Here is a 19,073-nt window from a genome sequence, read left to right as displayed (position 1 = left end):
TACAATGTGGCCGCGACAAAAATGAATTTGACACCCCTGCCCTAAGGTGAGGAGGGTGAAGCAAAGGGGAGGCTAATTTAGGGCCAGAGCATCCAGATGGCGACAGTCACATACTGGGGGAGCCAGAGCCAGTAACAGATGACTTTTGAAGTAACTAACATGTTCCAATATGGTGAGATGTCTTTGCCATGTTACTCAATCCTAGCCACTGCAGACTGTGGATGTCATCTGGGTTCATCGTGTTTAAAAAAAAAAAAAAAAAAAAAGAGAAAAGAAAAGAAAAAACCCAGAAGACAAAGCGGAAAATGAGCTGAATCTCATTTTTTGTATACACTTGCCATGTGCCACCACGGGATAAACTTTTGATACACAGAAAATATTTGGCTGGGTTTTACATTTTCTTAATGCAGTAGTAGCACAGAAGTAAAACAGCAGTGTCATTGTGTGAGTCATGACTTAAGCAGCTGATGAAGGCTGACTGCGGATACCTCAGTTTTCCGAAAAAAAAAAAAGTCCTACATGCCTCAAGCAGTGTGAGGATGACAAAACAATTGAGAGCATGTTACCAAAAAAAACAAAAACCCTACAATACTTTCTTAAATCATTTAACATTCCTAATGAGTGTAGAATAATTCGGAATCTCTGCTCCAAAACAATCTGTGCAGTCAACCGACAAGCCTGGACGTGATTCAGTTACCTTAAAACTAGGTCAATTAAAAAGAATATTCTAAAACATCAAAACCAACCGGCACAGTGAGCTGACTTGATGAAGAGTTGCCAAATACAATCGATAGGACGAAAACTGATTGCGGAAGGCGGCCCAATGTATGTATGTCAAGTCAACTCTGACTTTTAATTTCTCCTGTTGCTCGACAAACTCGAATGACATCATCCTACCAGTGAAATGACACTAAGCCTGTGTCCTATTAATCTCTCATCCACTCGCACCACACGTAAAGTCTGAGCTGAGGCCTTCAACATGCTGACAGCGGACTAAAATGTGAATGTTTTGACCAGAACCCTCACCCAGGCTGTACTGTAGAATTAAGCAGCGTGCGGATAACATGAAGGGGCATACAACTGCCAGCACATCACAGAAAACCACAACGCACCAGGCAGCACGTTATTCTTGGCTGTGATGAGTGAAGACCCACATGAAAGTTGAAAAAAAATGTGAAGATGAAGTTCCGAAAGACAAAATTACAGTGAGAAAGTGTTGCAAAAGCTATTTGATTTTTTTTCCCCCTCAAAGGTCCAAAAATGAATCCAAGAGTTGCTCTGCACATGACATAATTAAAGATTGTCAAGATGATGCGGCATACCGATAAAATTCCACTTTAAAAAATGCCAATACATAATGTTGCCACGTATTTATAGGACAATTGTTTAATGTCCAACATTCATCGTTTGCGCATGTCATGCCAATGACATGACAAGATCGCGATCACATCCCAAACAAATGGCAACATTTCTGACAGATGAGGAGATTCTGTAAACCACACAGAGCTGCGTCCCTCTTATTTAGCCTTGTTTGTGTCTCTGCTGCTAGGTGACCAGCCCACAAGGTGAGCCCTTTGGAAAGCTTTTCCGTTAATAAGTAGGTGGAGCCCTTTTGCAATTTGTAACAGAAGTTGTTCTTCAAAATCGCTGCCCAGCGAATTACAGTCTTAATCGCGCGTGGTCATCTTTATGTAGAGGGGAAAACGTCGTTTACAATGTCTCTAATTTATTTAAGTTGTGCCAAGAAGCGCCCCAAAAGCTGTGAAAAGATGTGCTCCAAGCATGCAAGACCCGGTTCACCATCACACCTAGAATTAACTAAAACCATTTGAACGACCCTGTGCAACTTTATTTCGAATATTAAAAGCAACAGCAGCAAAAACAGTTGGGCTTTGTTGAGCTTGGGTTTTCCTAATAAAGAAGCATGAAAGGAAATATTCAGATCATCTGCATTTCTACAACATAAGCAATAAAACTCCGACGTGGAAACATGTTAACGCTCACAAGGAGGTCAACTGAACGGGCAGGAAATGAGTTCACTATTCACTTCATTGAAGAGAAGCCGCATTGCCAGTGAAGTTTTCAACAGCAGCTATATTTGTAAGATCAGGGGGGGATGTTGACTCTGCTGGGGTCAGCAGTTTTCAAAGAGGTGCGCCTCTCCGGAGGGTGAGAGAAAAATAAATAACTTCAGCTACTGAATGGCAGATATTGATGATGCTTGACAGATGTTATTGGCTACCAGGTAATAAAATTCACAAAACTGCAACAAAATCTGAATCTGAATTGGCCAAGTATGTAAAACACCGAAGGAATTTGCTTTCGGAGTTATGTCTCGTCCAAATAAACATAAACAAAAACAATGACCAACAGAGGGAGACAGAACGGGAACCTTAGCTGTTTAGCGCCCCGATATCTTAGATGTAGAAGGAAAACAATAGGGAGGAGGAGAAAAAAAAAACCTCAGCACATGCAGCGTGTACATTTAAAATACACGTAAAACAAAACTCGAGACATTACATGTAGTGAAGAGGGAGGCTGGTGGGGGCGGGGGGGTAACGCAACGCAATCAGTCTGACCAGTCGTTCAGTCTCTTCGAGCGATTTGCAGGCCAAGTTTCATCACATGGAGTTATGCAATAGGAATCCAACGAAGGTATCAGGGGTGTGTATGCATGTCAAGCATTCGCAGATGCATCGCCAAGATCATCGTCTCCGTGAAGACGACCTTGGCATACCAGTCTTGGGTTTAGGAAGGTCGGGTAAGGAGCTGATAGGAATGTTGGCATCCGAGCATATTTTGTAATCCGGGGAAAGTCCGGAAAACAATTGTTTTGGGAACAGGCCATCAACAATTTCAGACAGCCTTGAACGTCTTTTAGCCTATGACACTCAATGGCGTCAATTTGCCGAATCCTCGATCCATTTTTCAAGGCCGGATGCCAATTGCACCTCATTCTTTTCTATTTTGCAAAGAGACTCCAAAACTGCATCTAATTTGCGATTGAGTTTGGTCAACGCATGAAATCGGGCCACTTATGCATGTAATGACACACCCCAGAAAGACCGTCAGCTGATTCCCTTCCAATGAAGCTGCTCCTGTAGGCTGAATTTGGCGATAGATCAGGACAGTGCCAACTCCAAACAGCACGATACCTGTTATCAGACGACCAATAATGTAAATGTGTTCCACAGCCTCTACGGACAGTATTGAGAGGCACGCCATTCGACACTTCTGCCAAGGATCTAAGGCAGGGGTGGGCAAACTTTTTGGCTCGGGGGCCGCATTGACTTTTAAAATTTGACAGAAGGGCCAGGTCAGCACGAGCTATGGTACATTAAAAAAATAAACTGCATTTGTTGACAGTCCATATCAAACATCAACAGAACAAAAGCATGAAAGTACTGTATTAATATACTTTTTTAAAATGACGACAGTGTTGTTGATGACCTATTTTAGCATGTGCATTTCTGCAGATGGGTTGTGATCAGACCAGTAGAAGTAGAGCGATACAGAGGTCCTAGGTGGTCGAAAAGATCCCACCCCCCCCCCCCCCTCCCTGTGTTCTGCAACTTCAAGTCAATGCACCACCTGGCGGTGAAATGCCTGTCATTTCAAGTCCAATTGAAATGAATGCAGTCATTCACATCGAACCTTAATTGTGGACCGACCTTCGGCGGGCCGGATTAAAAGGACCAACGGGCCGGATTCGGCCCGCGGGCCGTAGTTTGCCCACCTCTGATCTAAGGTGTACCCAGCAGTCCCCATTTTAGGCTTGACAATCGTATTTTAATTGTTATGGAGAGTCGACAATGATCCTGATTAAAATCTTTTTTTTCTAAAAATGGGAAGGAAAAAAAAAGAATCAGGAGAAAAATGCTTCTGTACTTTCAAAGTGGCGTCGATTAAAAAAAACCAAAAAAAAACAGCAGTTTGCATTGCTCTCTACAAGCCGCTAACCGTGGCCATGTCACACAAGTGCTTATGATAGCAACATGTGTGCGATGCTTATTTATCCAGTGTAAATATTGTACAAGACTGATGTCTTCCTTTCAGTGGACCTACAGTACGTGAGGTAAGATGTCACCTTGAAGTAACATGTCTGAGGTTATTTCCTCCAAAAGTTTACTCTCTGTGTTGGGCTCTTACATCATGTCCAACTCGGAACTCTGAAGTAAAAACGCAAATAGAATTAACCACAAGCACTGAAGCCGCCGGGCCAAAGCACGAGCAGAATGTAAAAAGCTATTCTAACTACTGATAAGGTTTGCAGATGGCAATTTACGGGAATGAATTCGGGCCACATATGCATGTGATGACAAGATATTTTTATTGTGAATAAGCGATAGTGGAAATTTCATGGTTGGAGTTCTCTCGTGTAACACCCGCAGTGTCCAAAACGTGCCGCACGATCCGATGGAGTGCAGCTGCAATACTGCTACGCATACAACTGGTCAAGCTAGTTTCAAAACTTTTAAAGGGATAAAGAGTATGATTCACGAAAGGAAACTTGGTGACAAGCCATGAGGTTGAAGGGTGAATATTTACCTTCTCGTCATCAAATTACTTTAAAGTGCCATGACATATTAACATTGTGATATTTCGACGACTGGAGCTGTCTTTAGTGTATTAGCAATAGGAGGGCTTGAGAAAATCATTTATCGCATCCACGCCCCCCTCAGCGAACATCCCTTAAGCCATCATGATGAATTTGTTTGGATCTAAAAAAAAAACAGTTAATGAACCAAAAAACCGTCAAGGATTTTCCGTCTTGAGTAATTCGTCTGCCTCACTTTTCACTCTGTTAATCAGTTCAGTTTGTCATAAAAATGAGCACGGGGGAGCCAGCGGGAGACGATGCAAAGCTGACTTCACTTTCTTCCTTGATATATTAAACTCCATCTGCACTGGTTGGAACATTCACGGCAATGAATCTTTGGCTCGGGTGCTTGATGATGGAAGCTTCATACTGTAATATATCCCGAGGTCTCCAGAGGCCATTAGATAGAAAGCCACGTGTTGGAACGACTTTTGGCTTTCGCAGGGTGTTTTAGTGGGGTCGTTTTGGAGAATTGATCATGGTTTTAAACAGCGTCGAAGCAGTTTGGCCAACAAAAGCTACTGCGTTTTGATGGCAACTCCATGAAAGTGAAGCAATGCTGAGGCGAGCATTTTTTTTTTTTTTGGAAAGCCGCGGCCTGACTGGGAAGGATCTCTGATTGGCAGCCGCGGCCCGACTGGGAAGGATCTCTGATTGGCTGGAGGTGACATGAGCCGCAGTTGAAATAAACACATTCCACTTTCTCATCACTAGCCCGCTAAAGGGCAACTGGCTTTGTCAATGGCTCTTGGTGTCTCACACTCTTGAGCAATGTCATTTGATGTGAAGCAGATGTGGAGACCTAGCAGGCGTAGTCATAGCCAGAGATCAGGTCAAGCACTCTCTGCTGTCTTCTAAGGTGTCACTCTACCTGTTCTCCCCCAAGGAAAATAGTTTTTTTGTGATAATAAGTTGACTTTGAGAAAGCCTTGCAGCATTGGAAGCAGAGTACAGAGAGGAGAATTTATGAACTCAAAGACTGAACCATGGGATGAAATAAGAACCTATTTCTCAGCAAATCTTGTATGCCTGAATTATTTAAAATTTTGCAGCATTTGTTTATCAGAAATAAACCTATTATCAATGTATATTGTTGGTGTTTGTGTTATTATCATCTGCAATTGAATAAGTAGACCATTTCAGAATTCAAAATTTGGGACTCTCTCAATGCATAATGGGACTCATACTTTTCTGATCAGCGAGTCCCTGGGACTCGCAGGGCTCAAACTGTAAAATTATCACTGATATGTGACACAATTCAGAGTAGTAGGCGCTTTCAACGTTTGCATTTTTGAATGTATGACACTCAGACACATAGCCACTTACCTCAGTAAGAAAAACAGAGCAACGCATAAACAGGGTCACTGCTTTAGGCTCTCATTTGCGGGATGTTGAGGTCTTGCGTGAAAGTCGGCTTTTCAGTTTGAATGTCATTTTGCTTTTCGGCACTCGAAAAAAAAAGAAAGAAAAAAAATCAAAGCTCAGCAACCCAACAGGCAGACTCCTCCTCATTACCTCATTAATGGGCAGGCGAATGAACACTATCGGTGTACTGTTCCGCATTGGGCGCACACATTCCTACCGTGTGCTACCAGCTCATGTCCAGTCATGCAGGAGACCTTTGGCATGGCCAAGTACCACCCTGTCTGGCTGTCCGGGGCAGAAAGGCCTTCTGCCGTAATCTACTCCTGGTACCTTGTCTTTTAGGTTCACAGTCACCGAGCAAGCATTTTAACCCTTCCGTGACCCAGAGGAAACACCAAACACATCAATCCGACTTGATGACAACCAACCAACGGGTCTTAAAACTAAAGGTAGGACTTCTTCCGTTTGAAACAATGCTCGTCTCGCCCATCCTTAACCTTGCTATTGTTTTGCTTTTGTTTCCAACCGCAGATGAGAATAACATCATCTATGCTTCCATCTGATCCCTGAAAAACATCGCTCCCATTCAAACATCTGTGCAAGATTCCGAGTTCTGGTCCAAGTTCATGTGGAGAACTCAAAGTGAACATGTCCACCCAACACTGCTGCTATTCTGTTTAGCCGATCAATTTACATCAATGTCTCAGAGTAAGTTAAATTTAAAAACACCCACACATGAGACTTCCTTTTTCCAAGTTGTCACTGAAAAGATTGTACACAAGTTTTAGCCATTGAGCTAAAAATTCAACTCGAGTGGGTCATGAATGAACCACATGACCATTCTAAACGCCGGCAATGTTTAACAGTAGATTTATTCCACAGTAGGGGGAAACAAGAGAGTTTGCTTCACACAATGAAAACCCGGAAGCCGAGTGAATCATGGGTCCCAGGCTTCAATTATCTGGATAACTAATTCGATACGCCATTTACAAAGATTGCCGAAAAATAAAAAGCACATCCGCTTTATCATGATCATCATCAAGATGTTAGCTTGTAGGACATCTGAAGTCAAGATGGCGCCCGACTAGGCAGCCGTCGGCAAGTGCTCTCATGAGCCTTGCTTTTTTTTTTTTTTTGTGTTTGTTTTGTCACTTTGTGTTTGTTGTTACGTCGTGTGGACCTGATGTGGACTTTTTTCAGCATTTTTTGGCCACGACATTCATCAAGGAGGAGACTCGGTGCTTGGTGGTTGCGCCTTCTCGGCAGCATGGGTATACCAGCACTGTTTTTGACTGGGAGGAATGTCGGCGCCATTTGACTGTTGTTGCTGGACAGTCCCGCGGTGCTTGTGTCTTGCGCCTGTAATGGGCAGCATTTTTCACAGCCTCGCTTTGTTCAGCGGAGAGATCGGTGCTGTTGAATGGTCTGCGACTGGATGGATGTAAGTCTTGAGGAGCCGACGATGAGAAGAAAGGAGCGTTAGCGCGGAGCGCCGATGCGTATGTGGAACTGGGAGTCGCGGCTTGGAATTGAAGCGGATTACGTGGGACAGGAGAAGTGAACTAATCTCTTTTCGTCAATGGACGCTACAGCTTTGTTGTTTGCTTTCAAAACTTAGCTTGTAGCAGACGTGTGCACATTTTTCAGCATGACGTCTCTGATCCACTGGTGAAAGGACACTTTGATCCTCTCCTCTTTCATCTATAACTGCTTCAGACAACGAAGTGTATGCAGAATAGTGGTGAAGATTGCGTGACTGTTTGTGTCCTATGTGTTGTGTTGTGTTATTTTTGTTATTTTGACTTCAAAATGGCGCCGCGAGAGTGGCTGCCTTTCCAGCAGCTCCTATATTTTGTTGTTCTACTTCTTCCTTTCATAACTTTGCTGCTGTGAATTGGGAATTTCTCCATTGCGAGACTACTAAAGGTTTTCTTATCTTACCACATGCAGGAAAATCTGTTGCTTCAGTCATCATTTCTGATTTAAAAGGAACAGGGTTCTTACCCTGTAAAAGGACACGCATCCCTAAAAGGTCGGTTTAAAATTTCAACTGGTAGGACACTGACAAACAATCTCTTTGGACGCAGCAGACACAAAAAAAAAAAGTTCCACCGCAGTTTAGATAGATGGCCTTAAAACGAATGTCCAAATATAGTAAGTTCATGTAGCATGTGTGTATTTATCACCCGCTGAATGAACTCTTACAGCATACATTTGGATCAAATGAAACTAAGAACAATAAACGCCACTGTTCGATTAAGAGCCCAGCGGCCGCTGATAAAATCAAGAGCAGTGACGCTCGGGCCCTTTTGATCATTCCGTGGTCAGGCCAAAGGGACCCCTGGAGGCCGCACGGTTCAAGCCCAGCCAGTGCTACAGTCTGCCACTCTTTTTTTAAGCAAAGCAAACAGACCGCAACAGGAAAATAAAATATTTGCCAGTACTAAATGATTGGCAAGGCGGCAACATACGCAGCACTGAGCGAGTAGAACAGTCGCAGCCTCTTCTCACGTGCCCAATAGGCCACATTATACTGACGCAAGACGTGTTAAAGGCGCAATGCTAAACGCTTATTTATTTTCACAAATGCCGCTGAGTGCCCCTGAAGTACACGTGAGCTTTAATCACATGTAAGTGAAACCACGCAAGATGGAGACACCGCAGCCACACTGACAGACAACCTGGCCAATGGGTAAAGTCGAGCTGTGCCTCTCCTCACCTGATCGACAATCCACCTAAAACCGTCCGCACGGCAGCTTCCCGCTATGGATCATTTGGATCAGCAGTTGCGCAAACCTGCCCTGCGGCTACTCTTTGAGATTGCGAGAGCACTTTGGAAGCTGAGAACATTTGAAAAATAACATCAAAGTGTTCAGCACTTTTGGAAAGAATCCGTTTAGTCTGTTGAAATGTCCAAACCAGACAGATCAGGGTCAAACAACTTCCCACCAAATGCGAGCATGGAAGCTGTGTGTCATCACCGGGCATGCGGAGCCGCTCTGTTCAGACGACTGGCTCTCAGTTTACCCCGGAAGGGGCTGCCGCCAGCATCCCATCGGAGCTCCAAGTCGATGACAATGTGGAAAGTGGAGGGCCTGTGGCTCTGTGGTTAACACTTAATTGCAAACTGTGAGATACAAGAAACAAAAAGGAGACTACGTGTGGTAATGACTACATTTTGCCATTTGACTACATCTCCTTTTCTTCGCCACCAGACTGCAGTCTTTGTTTTTAAGGACTTCAAGAGGCAATTTCAGAATGACATTTTATGTGTCTCGACTTGCGGACTATTAAATTGGTGAATCGCCTTGCGGAAACCAACCCATTGTGCTAACTATCCTCCTGTACATAGAAAATTGTGTCAAAGCCAAAAGCAACTAAGCAGCAGAGCAGCAGTGTGGTTGTATGCACAGATTAACAAGATCTCCCTTCCAATTTTCTAAACTCCATTGTTGGGCAAAGTTTTCATTTGTATGAGACAGGACAGGACCATAAAAATAGGGTGAAAAGTATATTGTAAATTTTTATATCTGGCATATTTTGAGCCTAGTATGCCACAGACATTTTACAAAGATGCCTTTGAAATATTTAGATTTTTGGAAAAAATTGTATATTATGCATGCACCAACACACCACTTTCTTAAACCGGGCACAAGTACTTAGATCAAAGTACTTCCCGATACCAAGTACCGATACTTGATAATCTTTAATAATAATAATTATTAAATTGCTTATCATGACTACTAGAAGCCAATCACATTCATCACTTATTTTGAAAATCACGACACGCTCCTTTTCAGCCATCAAAAAAGGGTGATTTTCAGGCAATATAGCTGTATCTGGACATGGTCATTCTTGACTTTGCACCTGCTCCCTTTTTCAAATAATTTGGAGCGAGTTATATTTCAGGGATCGCTTAATGCGGAAACCACATTAATGTCTGTAAAGTTTCTTTCATTCAGATTGCTTGTACAGCTACTTCAGGATTACGACACAATGATGTAAAAGACAGCTGCCCTTTGTGATCCAGACACAATTTCCAGTCTCGCGGAGGCTGCATTTCAAATGACACTTTGCGGCTTTCTCATCTTGTTTTATCCGTGCGTCGGAGTGTTCCCACGCGGAGTGATCAACAACAATCCAACCAAATAGATGGATCTCATGGGGAAAATAGAGCTCAGGAAATGTGAAAAATGCAGAGAAAATAACCTCAGCGTCTAATGTGAAGTAAGGACACAACTCGGAGCGAAGCATTTGCATACAAAAACACCTGGACAGAAACACTTTTGGCTCTTCCACGTCTGCCTGGGATGAGATACACAGAGGGAAAGAAAGGAACAGACGAGACAAAAAAAAAATCTCAAACAAGAAACAGAGTGATGGAGAAGTGAAGAATTTTTTTGTAGTATATTGCAACTACCTACAACTTTAAGTCAGTTGACAGCGGAACACCGCGTGCTATTCTCTTCCTAGCTTACACACCACCTCTTGGCTCAGGGATTTTTGATTCATGATTATTGTTATAAATGATGGAATTTTACATAGTGGTCCATTATGGTCCTGCCGTGTGGGAGCTTGTTTTGGGTCTTGTGCTAAAAAACGTTTTTAAAAGTCTCGTTTGCTACATTCCTTCATTTTCCGATCCGCTTTATCCTCACAAGGGTCGCGGGGGGTGCTGGAGCCTATCCCGGCCGTCTTCGGGCAGTAGGCGCGGGACACCCCGAACCGGTTGCCAGCCAATCGCAGGGCACTCCTTTGCTACAGTGATGGTGTATTTTCTTTCCATTTTATGTTCAGCTGCCCCGTTTAAAAGCTACTTGTCAGTACTGAATTACAGAGTAGCCATCAATTAAATAAAATGTATTCAACAATGATACCTTTGAGATGTGTCTGGATTTAATGAAGAAAACGACAATCCAAGATGCCGCTGCGTATACTCATCGGACACTTTATTAGAGACAATCTATTCAGGGGTGTAGAGCCTTTTTTCCTATTGGGGCTATTTGAGTTGTTATAAAAACCCCAAGAGTCCTCATAAATTAATGTTAAAAAATATGATCATGTACAGGTATTTCTAAAAAAAAATGAGCGCATTGACTCTTTGGGGCTTTTTATATCAGTTCCTTTGCAATTGTAGATGTTTTTACAAATACGTGGGCCAGATCTAATTTTCTTGCGGGCGGTATACACAGCATGAGATCCAGTACATGAGCTGCATAAAAAAAAAAGCTCTTCACTGAGCATTTCATTGACAACTTCCAAGGGAAGTATTCATTCATCCATCGATGATAGCGTTTGTCCTCATTAGGTCGCCGGTGAGATGGAGTCTCAGCTGACTTTAAGCAAGAGATCAGATATAGCCCGGACCGATCGCATTTATAGACCAGAAAAGAAAAAGTTGGCAAAAGATTTGCCACCTGGGCCTTCAATAGTGACTAACCTGACTGATTCCTTCACTTAACAGCATCACACTTCAAGTGACCTATATTGAAATATAGGTTGTAAATGTATCGGTCATCGATTCTGATTTGTGTTTTGGGCCAGCAGAGAAAGCAGTAAATTGTCCTCCAATCACCTGCCTGCATCTTTGCATCACATCGCCAGGCAGCAAGTGATGATGATGTTTTAGAGCAAACGGCAGGGACGCAAAGTAACCCCGCTGAGCGGACAACAATGGTTTCCATTCAAGACTGCTTTCAAACCCCCCACCGACATCAGTGCCTACCTTGAGATAAGCCAGCTGGAGATAGTTGTAAGGGACCCGCCTGTTGAAGTCCTGCACGACATCCTCACTGACTTTATGCATGGATTGCACGCCGATGTCTTGCTCGATGCACTTGTCCATGCACGACGCTCTGCGCAGCACCACACCGAAGAAGCCCAGGTCGGAGTCGGCGTCCTCGAACGGATGCTGGTCCTGACACCTCAGCCGGCAGCGGATTTTGGAACGCCGCACGACGGTGTAGCTGCTGAGCGCCTCCTCCATGATGCGCACCACGCCGCCGTAGTCGCCGCTGGAGAACGCCCGCACCGCGTCCTCGTATAACAGGTCGTAAGGCTGCAAGGTGGACGAAGACGGCGTAACGCAGGCGAGCACGGCGGCGATGAAGACGACAAAGAAGTTGGCGTCCATTCTGGTGCTGTGTGAAGTCGTGACTGTCAGTCAACAGAACGCTGTCAACCTCGATTGGCTGTCCATTTAAAACCTCCGGAAGTGTCACGCTGCATGCTGGGGGCGGAGGACGACAAGAGTTAAAGTTTCTCCGGAGACACACTTTTTGTACTGGCCGACCAGGTTCCCAGTGTGGTTCCGGTGACTCCTCCTCCTCCTGCTCCTTGAAATGAATGGACAACAATCGCAGCCCACTTTCTCTCCACTGGGGGTCTTCGGTGAGTGTCGAGGGGCTCCATCAAATTCCGCCGTATTTATGCAAAGTAGCACGCCTAAAACTGTCCCTTTAACTACGCAAATGTCAGTATTGTTCAAGTCAAGTTGTCAACATTTTTTTTCTCCATTTAATAATTTATTACGTGAAACGACCTTTGTTCTCTTTCTTCAAGACTTCTTTCCCACTTGTTCGTCCTTGCATTTGAATTACGCAATCTCCCTCTGGTGGCAGTTTGTAGTTACTGTATGTATCTTTCTTTGATTCGGCATTCACACAAATGTCACCATGGGTCTGCCTGTAAATGTTCCTGATATGGGTTTCCATCATTTCATCACAAGTGTCTCGTTTTTTCGTCTTTTAAATATTATTAATAATATTTATTCATATCTATTATTTATAACTGCTAATCAGTTATAAATCATTTTGGAGAAAATTGATACATTTGAGTTTCAGGCGTTTTGTGTCCTTAGGTCTCCTCCAAGGTTTGTTGTTGTTATTTCCAATAACTTTATTTGAATGCAAAGTATAAATATATGGCACTTGGAAGCTTTAATGGAGAATATGTGAGCGTATTTTTGTAGTATAGTATGGTGTACAAAATAATATATTGATTCTGAGGAAACTCAAGCTATTCTAACCAACCTGTTGGGGGACAGGCATTTATGCTAAACACTTTTACCTACCTACCTAATAATTATAATTATACTCCCTTGGATTTATGCGGTGCCTTTCAAAGAAAAGACCCAAGAACGCTTAGCTCTAACTAATTGAATGTAATTATTTGACAACTACTTTAATAGCTTCATCACATGCCAACTTGTATAAGGAGTTATTATTCTCTCCTGCAAATGATTCGTGAAAGGTCATAGTACTTAAAAAAATAAAAATAAAAAAGGGTCCAAGCCAAGTACTTTGCAAATAGCGCTGACGTTTTCTATTTACCATACGATACTGCTCACAGCCACTTGGTGGCGTCTGCATTACACTATTCGGGGAGTGCCTTGACATCTCGGTGAGAAACTTTCAAGTAATGTAATGCTTCTACTGTAATAGGATGATTGTATAGTTACATGCTTGAGTCTTAAGTCGTCAAATATAAAATCAACACGCAAATGTGATACATGTGTTCTAAATCAATGCATCTATTTGTACATTTCTACTGCTCTACCATTCTGTTGTCCAACATAAAAAATCATTTGCATCCTTGTTTAAAAAAATAAATAGAATAAATCAATAACAACATGGGAACAGATGGTGGTTTAAAACAAAGTTTCAATTTGGCTCCATTCAGGAAGCAAAGTCACTGCACGGAAAAATCTGTCATTTGCATGAGAGATTAGATTGTTGCACTTCCAATGAGGAGTAAACTTCTCCCAACCCCTCCCCAATTTTTAATCTCTCTGTCCAATCTGATTGTTTTTTGTCACATGTACTGGATGTTTTACGTCTCTGCTAATTGCTTCTTCAATTCCCCAGAAATGCAGGGGCATCTTATCCGGAAACCGCCACTCCCTGTCCAATAAATTGCACTCCACTGGAAGTATATCAAGCAAAAGATAAAAACACAATTTTATTTTACTTATAAAATACTGTACACAAATATGTCTATATTGCTATATCACAATAAAAACAAATTATACAAAAAAAAATCTATGAGTGAGTAGTTTGTTCATTTAAGTATTCAGAGTACTCAGAAGAACCTTCAAAGTTGAATGTAATCTGTTCTATGAGGCCGGTTGTGTTTTGATTTCAAAACAATAATTCTCATAGGAAATAATGTAAAGTCAATAAACTCATAAATCCTTTATTAACTATATTGGTGATGTTTTATCGAACAATTGAAATTGTGATGATAAGTTCACCACTATAATAAAACTAAAAGTAAAATTAGTCAGCATTTGGCAACAGCTGGACTGGTTTATATGATTGTCATGGTCCTTTCCCTTCTTATTCTCACCGATACCACCTTTGTCATTAGAAAAAACAAAACAAAAATTTTAAAACCCACAATCCTACGAAAAAGACCGAAAAAACCCCAAAGCCCACTAAGTGTAGTCTCTGAAATCACACATGATGGCAGCTTGACATTTGAAGGAAATCTTAAAACATGTACGTTGAAATGAAAATGTAGCTCGTTCAACTTTGGAGGTTCCACTGTAAATGTGAAAAACAACAACAAAAAAACAAACAAACAGTGCAAAGTAGATATGAGTCATTTTAGCACGATGTAGGCCTAATGATAATGACTAAGGGCAACTTATCAGTAGTCATGACGACTATTATCACGGATCATTCCTGGTGACTAAACATAGTTACTGTTGGACTTGTGGTTTTGCAGGAGGCCGTTAGAGCTTATAGACCTGGACGACGATGATCTCGAGCACCTCTGACAGGTCAGGAATGCTCCGCCGAACGTTGTGAGGAAGCCGCCGGACCAGCTCACAAACACCGCTTTACCAAACTCAAAGCTGTACGGAAGAACGGTTAATTAAAGACCCATTTCAAAACTGATTCTGTTGGGAGTCTGTCTGAATGTGCGTGTGCGTGTGTGCAAAGAGGAATTACGTGTGGAGATGATGAGAATGATGGAAGTCGGCGACGACCTTCTTGACATACAAGGACGTTATGATGAATGTCATTAAACCTGCACAAAGAATAGGTAGAGAGTGGAAACATGTCACCCATGTCTCCATTGTAGTCAAAATTCAACAGCCAGTACTAAGGGAAGAATTGGAAGGTTCTCGCCCTCAATATCCATTGTTTAATTCCTTTTGATCAGCGGCAGATTGCTTCATATACTCATTTTCTCCATAAAATTGGATGCAATCAATTCCGCAATGCCGGTCGACTTCTGTCACTGAATGTTTTGATGAAAATGTGTTTTTAAGTGAACCGTGCCAAATTGTGGCATCATGACTTGGCTAATTTACAGTACATAGTACAGTTTCACAGCCCACGACTTGGAGGCTAGGCTGAGCAATGATCTGCCATTTTCAAGAATCAATGCTTCAAAGCCAAAAGGTAAGCAGAGCAACAGCGGTAGCGCATATTATCATCAGTGAACAGATTTATCAGCGTAGCATCTGATAAACGCCACTCAAAAGTTTGGCTAAGTTGTCAACATGAGGGGTATTTGTCTTTGATGATGTGTCCGCTGCATGCGCCACATGTATGGATCCATACACTGAGTGACGAGTGTAATCAAGTTGTGAAAATGCTCATGATTTTACTTCAGCATGATGTGAGCTATCCTTTTCCTTCAGACTCTGGGCTACTTGTAAAACAATAGCATAGCTAGTCCCCTGCTTGCAATGACTTCGCTTGCCGTTGTCATGGTAATGAGATGACCAGCAGTTTGACTGCATGAGACAGCGCCCCCCAGACCCCACCAACAAAACAGTGGGACCAACTTGTGTGACAAGTGGATGTTGAGATTATTTTCTGATACCTTTGTGTGTTTTGACCGAAGAATGTCAGAGATATTTTAACCCTTTCACGCACCCTGTAACCTGATAACACAATACGCTGTTTATTGTAGTAACCGCTGTCCCTAAAAGGGTTAAAACACCAGGGAACACTTTATGGTTTTTATCATGTTGTTGTTGTTTTTTTTTTTTTTGATAATGAGATGTATGAAGAGACATTAACCACCGTATTTTTAAACTAAAATACTATAATTAGTAGTGGTCTAAAGGTACTGCGAGAAAGATTCATGGTTGCTTCATTTGTGTCATGGTTCTGTTTGTGGCCAACAGGTAGCACTGTCGGGCTCCACCTCCAGCTGCACACGGGTTGGTCATTGTGTCATTTGTTTTCTGTCATTGTTTCTGTTGCTGTTGTATGTGTGTCTCTGTGCATGTGTCATGTTTTGTTTTTTGTCTTCGGTTTTGTTTGCTACTTTAGTTTCCTGTGATTTTCTGGACTTTATTTGAGTGAGTTTTTTAGTTAGTTTCTCCAGAGTATTCCTGTTTACATTTTGTTCAATGCATTTTGGTCAATCCACCCTGCTCCTCCCTGCATCCTTGCTTTTTGGGGTCCTTCAACTACACCACCACCATGCAAAACGTGACAATTTGTATGTACTCTTTAAGAAATTGTGCACCTCTACTCAACATTGTTGATTGTGAAAACACAAGCAGTTGCTGCTCTATTTGTGTCAGGTCGGCCCAACGTTGACCGCACAAAAGGATTTGCGATCATAAATATTGAACAGGTTGCATTTACAATTGTCAGCACTGACTGTTCCCTGAGCAGATCGAGGAAGAAGAATCGCTCTTAACACACCCAAAACCACTCGATAATTGTTTTGGATAATCAGTGAGAGACATCCGGGAATAAGGTCAATGCTGACATTGATTGCAAAGAAGAGAGAATGCTGAAATTTTCCCCGATGGTTGGATAACGTGCCTCACAAGTCATTCGCCACATTAAAAATGACAAGGAGTTTGCAACCATAATGTAGTTACCAGAAAAGCTCACACTTAGCCTAGCTTTTTTTTTTTGTATTCTTCTCCTATGCTTTGTTCTTTTTTGTATTTTTGTCATCAGTCTAAAAGCAACAGAACACTGACTGGTCATCTGGAATACACCAGACACTATAACAGCAGTAAGAAGACATGGCAACATGTTTCCCGATTTATGTGAGGTCTCACATAAAAATTAAAAAAAAGTCTCCAATGCTGAAGAATGCCATACCCGAGCTACCTTTAAATATTTAAATCTCAACTCAAGACCTATTTCGACACTTTCGCATTTAGTTAATATTCCATCTAGAACACAACTAAATTCTTGTCCTGCCTGACAACCTGACATCTGGATTTTGGCCTGTTTTGCTGCCGCTTCTCTTCCTACCCAGTCTTTTATTGGGAAAGAGGAGTGGGTAGCAATGAGCCAAATGAGGCTGTTGCCGTAAGGTTTTTGGCTCAACCGACTGGGACAAGACCTGAGGAGGACCATTTCCCTGAAAGTGTCAATGTGTGGCCCTTCATTTAAATAACTGGACGATCATGCGATTTAAATTAACATTGGACATCATCGTATTGTGTGGTAAATGCATATTATTCCCAATCAGGAATATACGTCAGCCCCATTGACGAATTGTCGCCGGTTTTGAGAAAAATCTCTGCTACCATTATGCGTATCCGTACGATGATGTCCAATGTTAATTTAAATCGCATGATCGTCCAGTTATTTAAATGAAGGGCCACACATTGACACTTTCAGGGAAATGGTCCTCCTCAGGTCTTGTCCCAGTCGGTTGAGCCAAAAACCTTACGGCAACAGCCTCATTTGGCTCATTGCTACCCACTCCTCTTTCCCAATAAAAGACTGGGTAGGAAGAGAAGCGGCAGCAAAACAGGCCAAAATCCAGATGTCAGGTTGTCAGGCAGGACAAGAATTTAGTTGTGTTCTAGATGGAATATTAACTAAATGCGAAAGTGTCGAAATAGGTCTTGAGTTGAGATTTAAATAGGGGATGTTTTTGATTGTTGTGAACTGTGAGCCTGTGAAGCTCTTTGAGACTATTTTGTGATTAAGGGTTGTAAAATGATGGTTTCAGGCCAAACCCTCATATAGCCAAATGTGGTTAATTTCATGTTGTTGTTTTTTTTTCGGAAATCACTACTATTGGTCAGTTCCCTCAGGATTTCTTAATTCTGTTCAGATTCTTGACCAGATTAACCCTTTCATGCATCCTGTAACCTGATAACATGATAAACTGTCCACTGTAGTAACCGCTGTGGGCCTGAAAGGGTTAAAGTGGAAATAATAATAATAATAATAATACATTTTATTTATAAGCGCCTTTCAAGACACGCAAGGACACTTTACAATCAGGAACAAAAACAATAAATGGCTTGTCCTCTTTGGCAGGGCAGTGTTAATGGCTCAATAAACATGCTTTTTTTTTGGTTTCCTGAAAAGTGGTGGTTTTGCAGCAAAGGGGATTTCCGATCAACGCCAGGCATAAACAAACATGAAATAAAGTTGACTCAAATCACTGTGTGTGCACGCCTCTGTGGTGGCATCCAACAAGAGCCTAAACAAAACATTTCCTGGTGTTCACTGAACTGAAGTCTCACGGCATTTGCTGCTGTCGCAAGTGGTGAAGGTTGACAAAATGCCGCAAAAGACTTTTGCGGCATGTTTTTTCAAGAAAACTGGTTGAACTTCGAACAGTACAATGAGAACAGAAAATCATACCTGCAGCCATCAGCATAATGCCTCCAATCCGAGCCACGACACCCTTTGCCCTGGTCCTGCCGTCCATAAAGCGGGTGCACTTCATTCCGATAGTGGAGACCATCAACGCCACGGCTGACAGGAACAAACTCAACAGCAGGATTCCCCTAGTTATCTGGACCTGATCTGGGAGTGGGCAGAAATGAATGAATTGACCGTTCACATTCATGTGTGGCCTTTTGTTACGCTAAGTCAGTTGTAGAGTGAGTCACTTGGTGGCTCAATGCTAAATGATACTTTGCTCAAATACTGAGTCATGTGTCATCTTACTTACTTGACAGTTTGAGGAGAGAGTCGTGAAATTCACAGGTGGTCCTGTGGCCTACGCTGCAGGTCATCCACAGGCCCTCGTAGATGCGATGAGAATGGCCGTGCATCTTCCACTCCACCATGATGGTAGCGGTCACTGTGGCGACCACTCCAATCAGTGACAGGAAGAAACCGAGCAGCTGCAGTGCCGAGCTGGCCATGACATC

General features: G+C 42.4%; 2 protein-coding genes across 2 annotated transcripts in view; both read right to left on the bottom strand.

Annotated features, from left to right (window-relative positions):
* The window catches only part of p3h2 (prolyl 3-hydroxylase 2), a 48,009-nt gene extending 35,744 nt beyond the window's left edge, over positions 1 to 12,265 (bottom strand). Inside the window, exon 1 of the mRNA XM_086116416.1 lies at positions 11,691 to 12,265. Coding sequence (XP_085972542.1) covers positions 11,691 to 12,098 — 408 coding nt within the window. The 5' untranslated portion in view covers positions 12,099 to 12,265. The remainder of the gene's footprint in view (positions 1 to 11,690) is intronic.
* Positions 12,266 to 13,899: 1,634 nt separating this feature from the next.
* LOC147202277 (claudin-1) lies at positions 13,900 to 19,072 on the bottom strand. The gene is made up of 4 exons (XM_086116422.1): positions 18,872 to 19,072; positions 18,559 to 18,723; positions 14,920 to 14,998; positions 13,900 to 14,822 (listed from the first exon to the last, which is right to left on the bottom strand). The coding sequence occupies exons 1-4, from the start codon at positions 19,065 to 19,067 to the stop codon at positions 14,657 to 14,659; spliced, it is 606 nt and encodes a 201-aa protein (XP_085972548.1). The 5' UTR covers positions 19,068 to 19,072; the 3' UTR covers positions 13,900 to 14,656.
* Position 19,073: the final 1 nt, after the last annotated feature.

Source organism: Hippocampus guttulatus, chromosome 7 (assembly GCF_054856545.1).
Source record: "Hippocampus guttulatus isolate MCC_2025c chromosome 7, RoL_Hgut_1.0, whole genome shotgun sequence".
Lineage (NCBI taxonomy): Eukaryota > Metazoa > Chordata > Actinopteri > Syngnathiformes > Syngnathidae > Hippocampus > Hippocampus guttulatus.
This window is presented reverse-complemented; position numbering and strand designations above follow the sequence as displayed.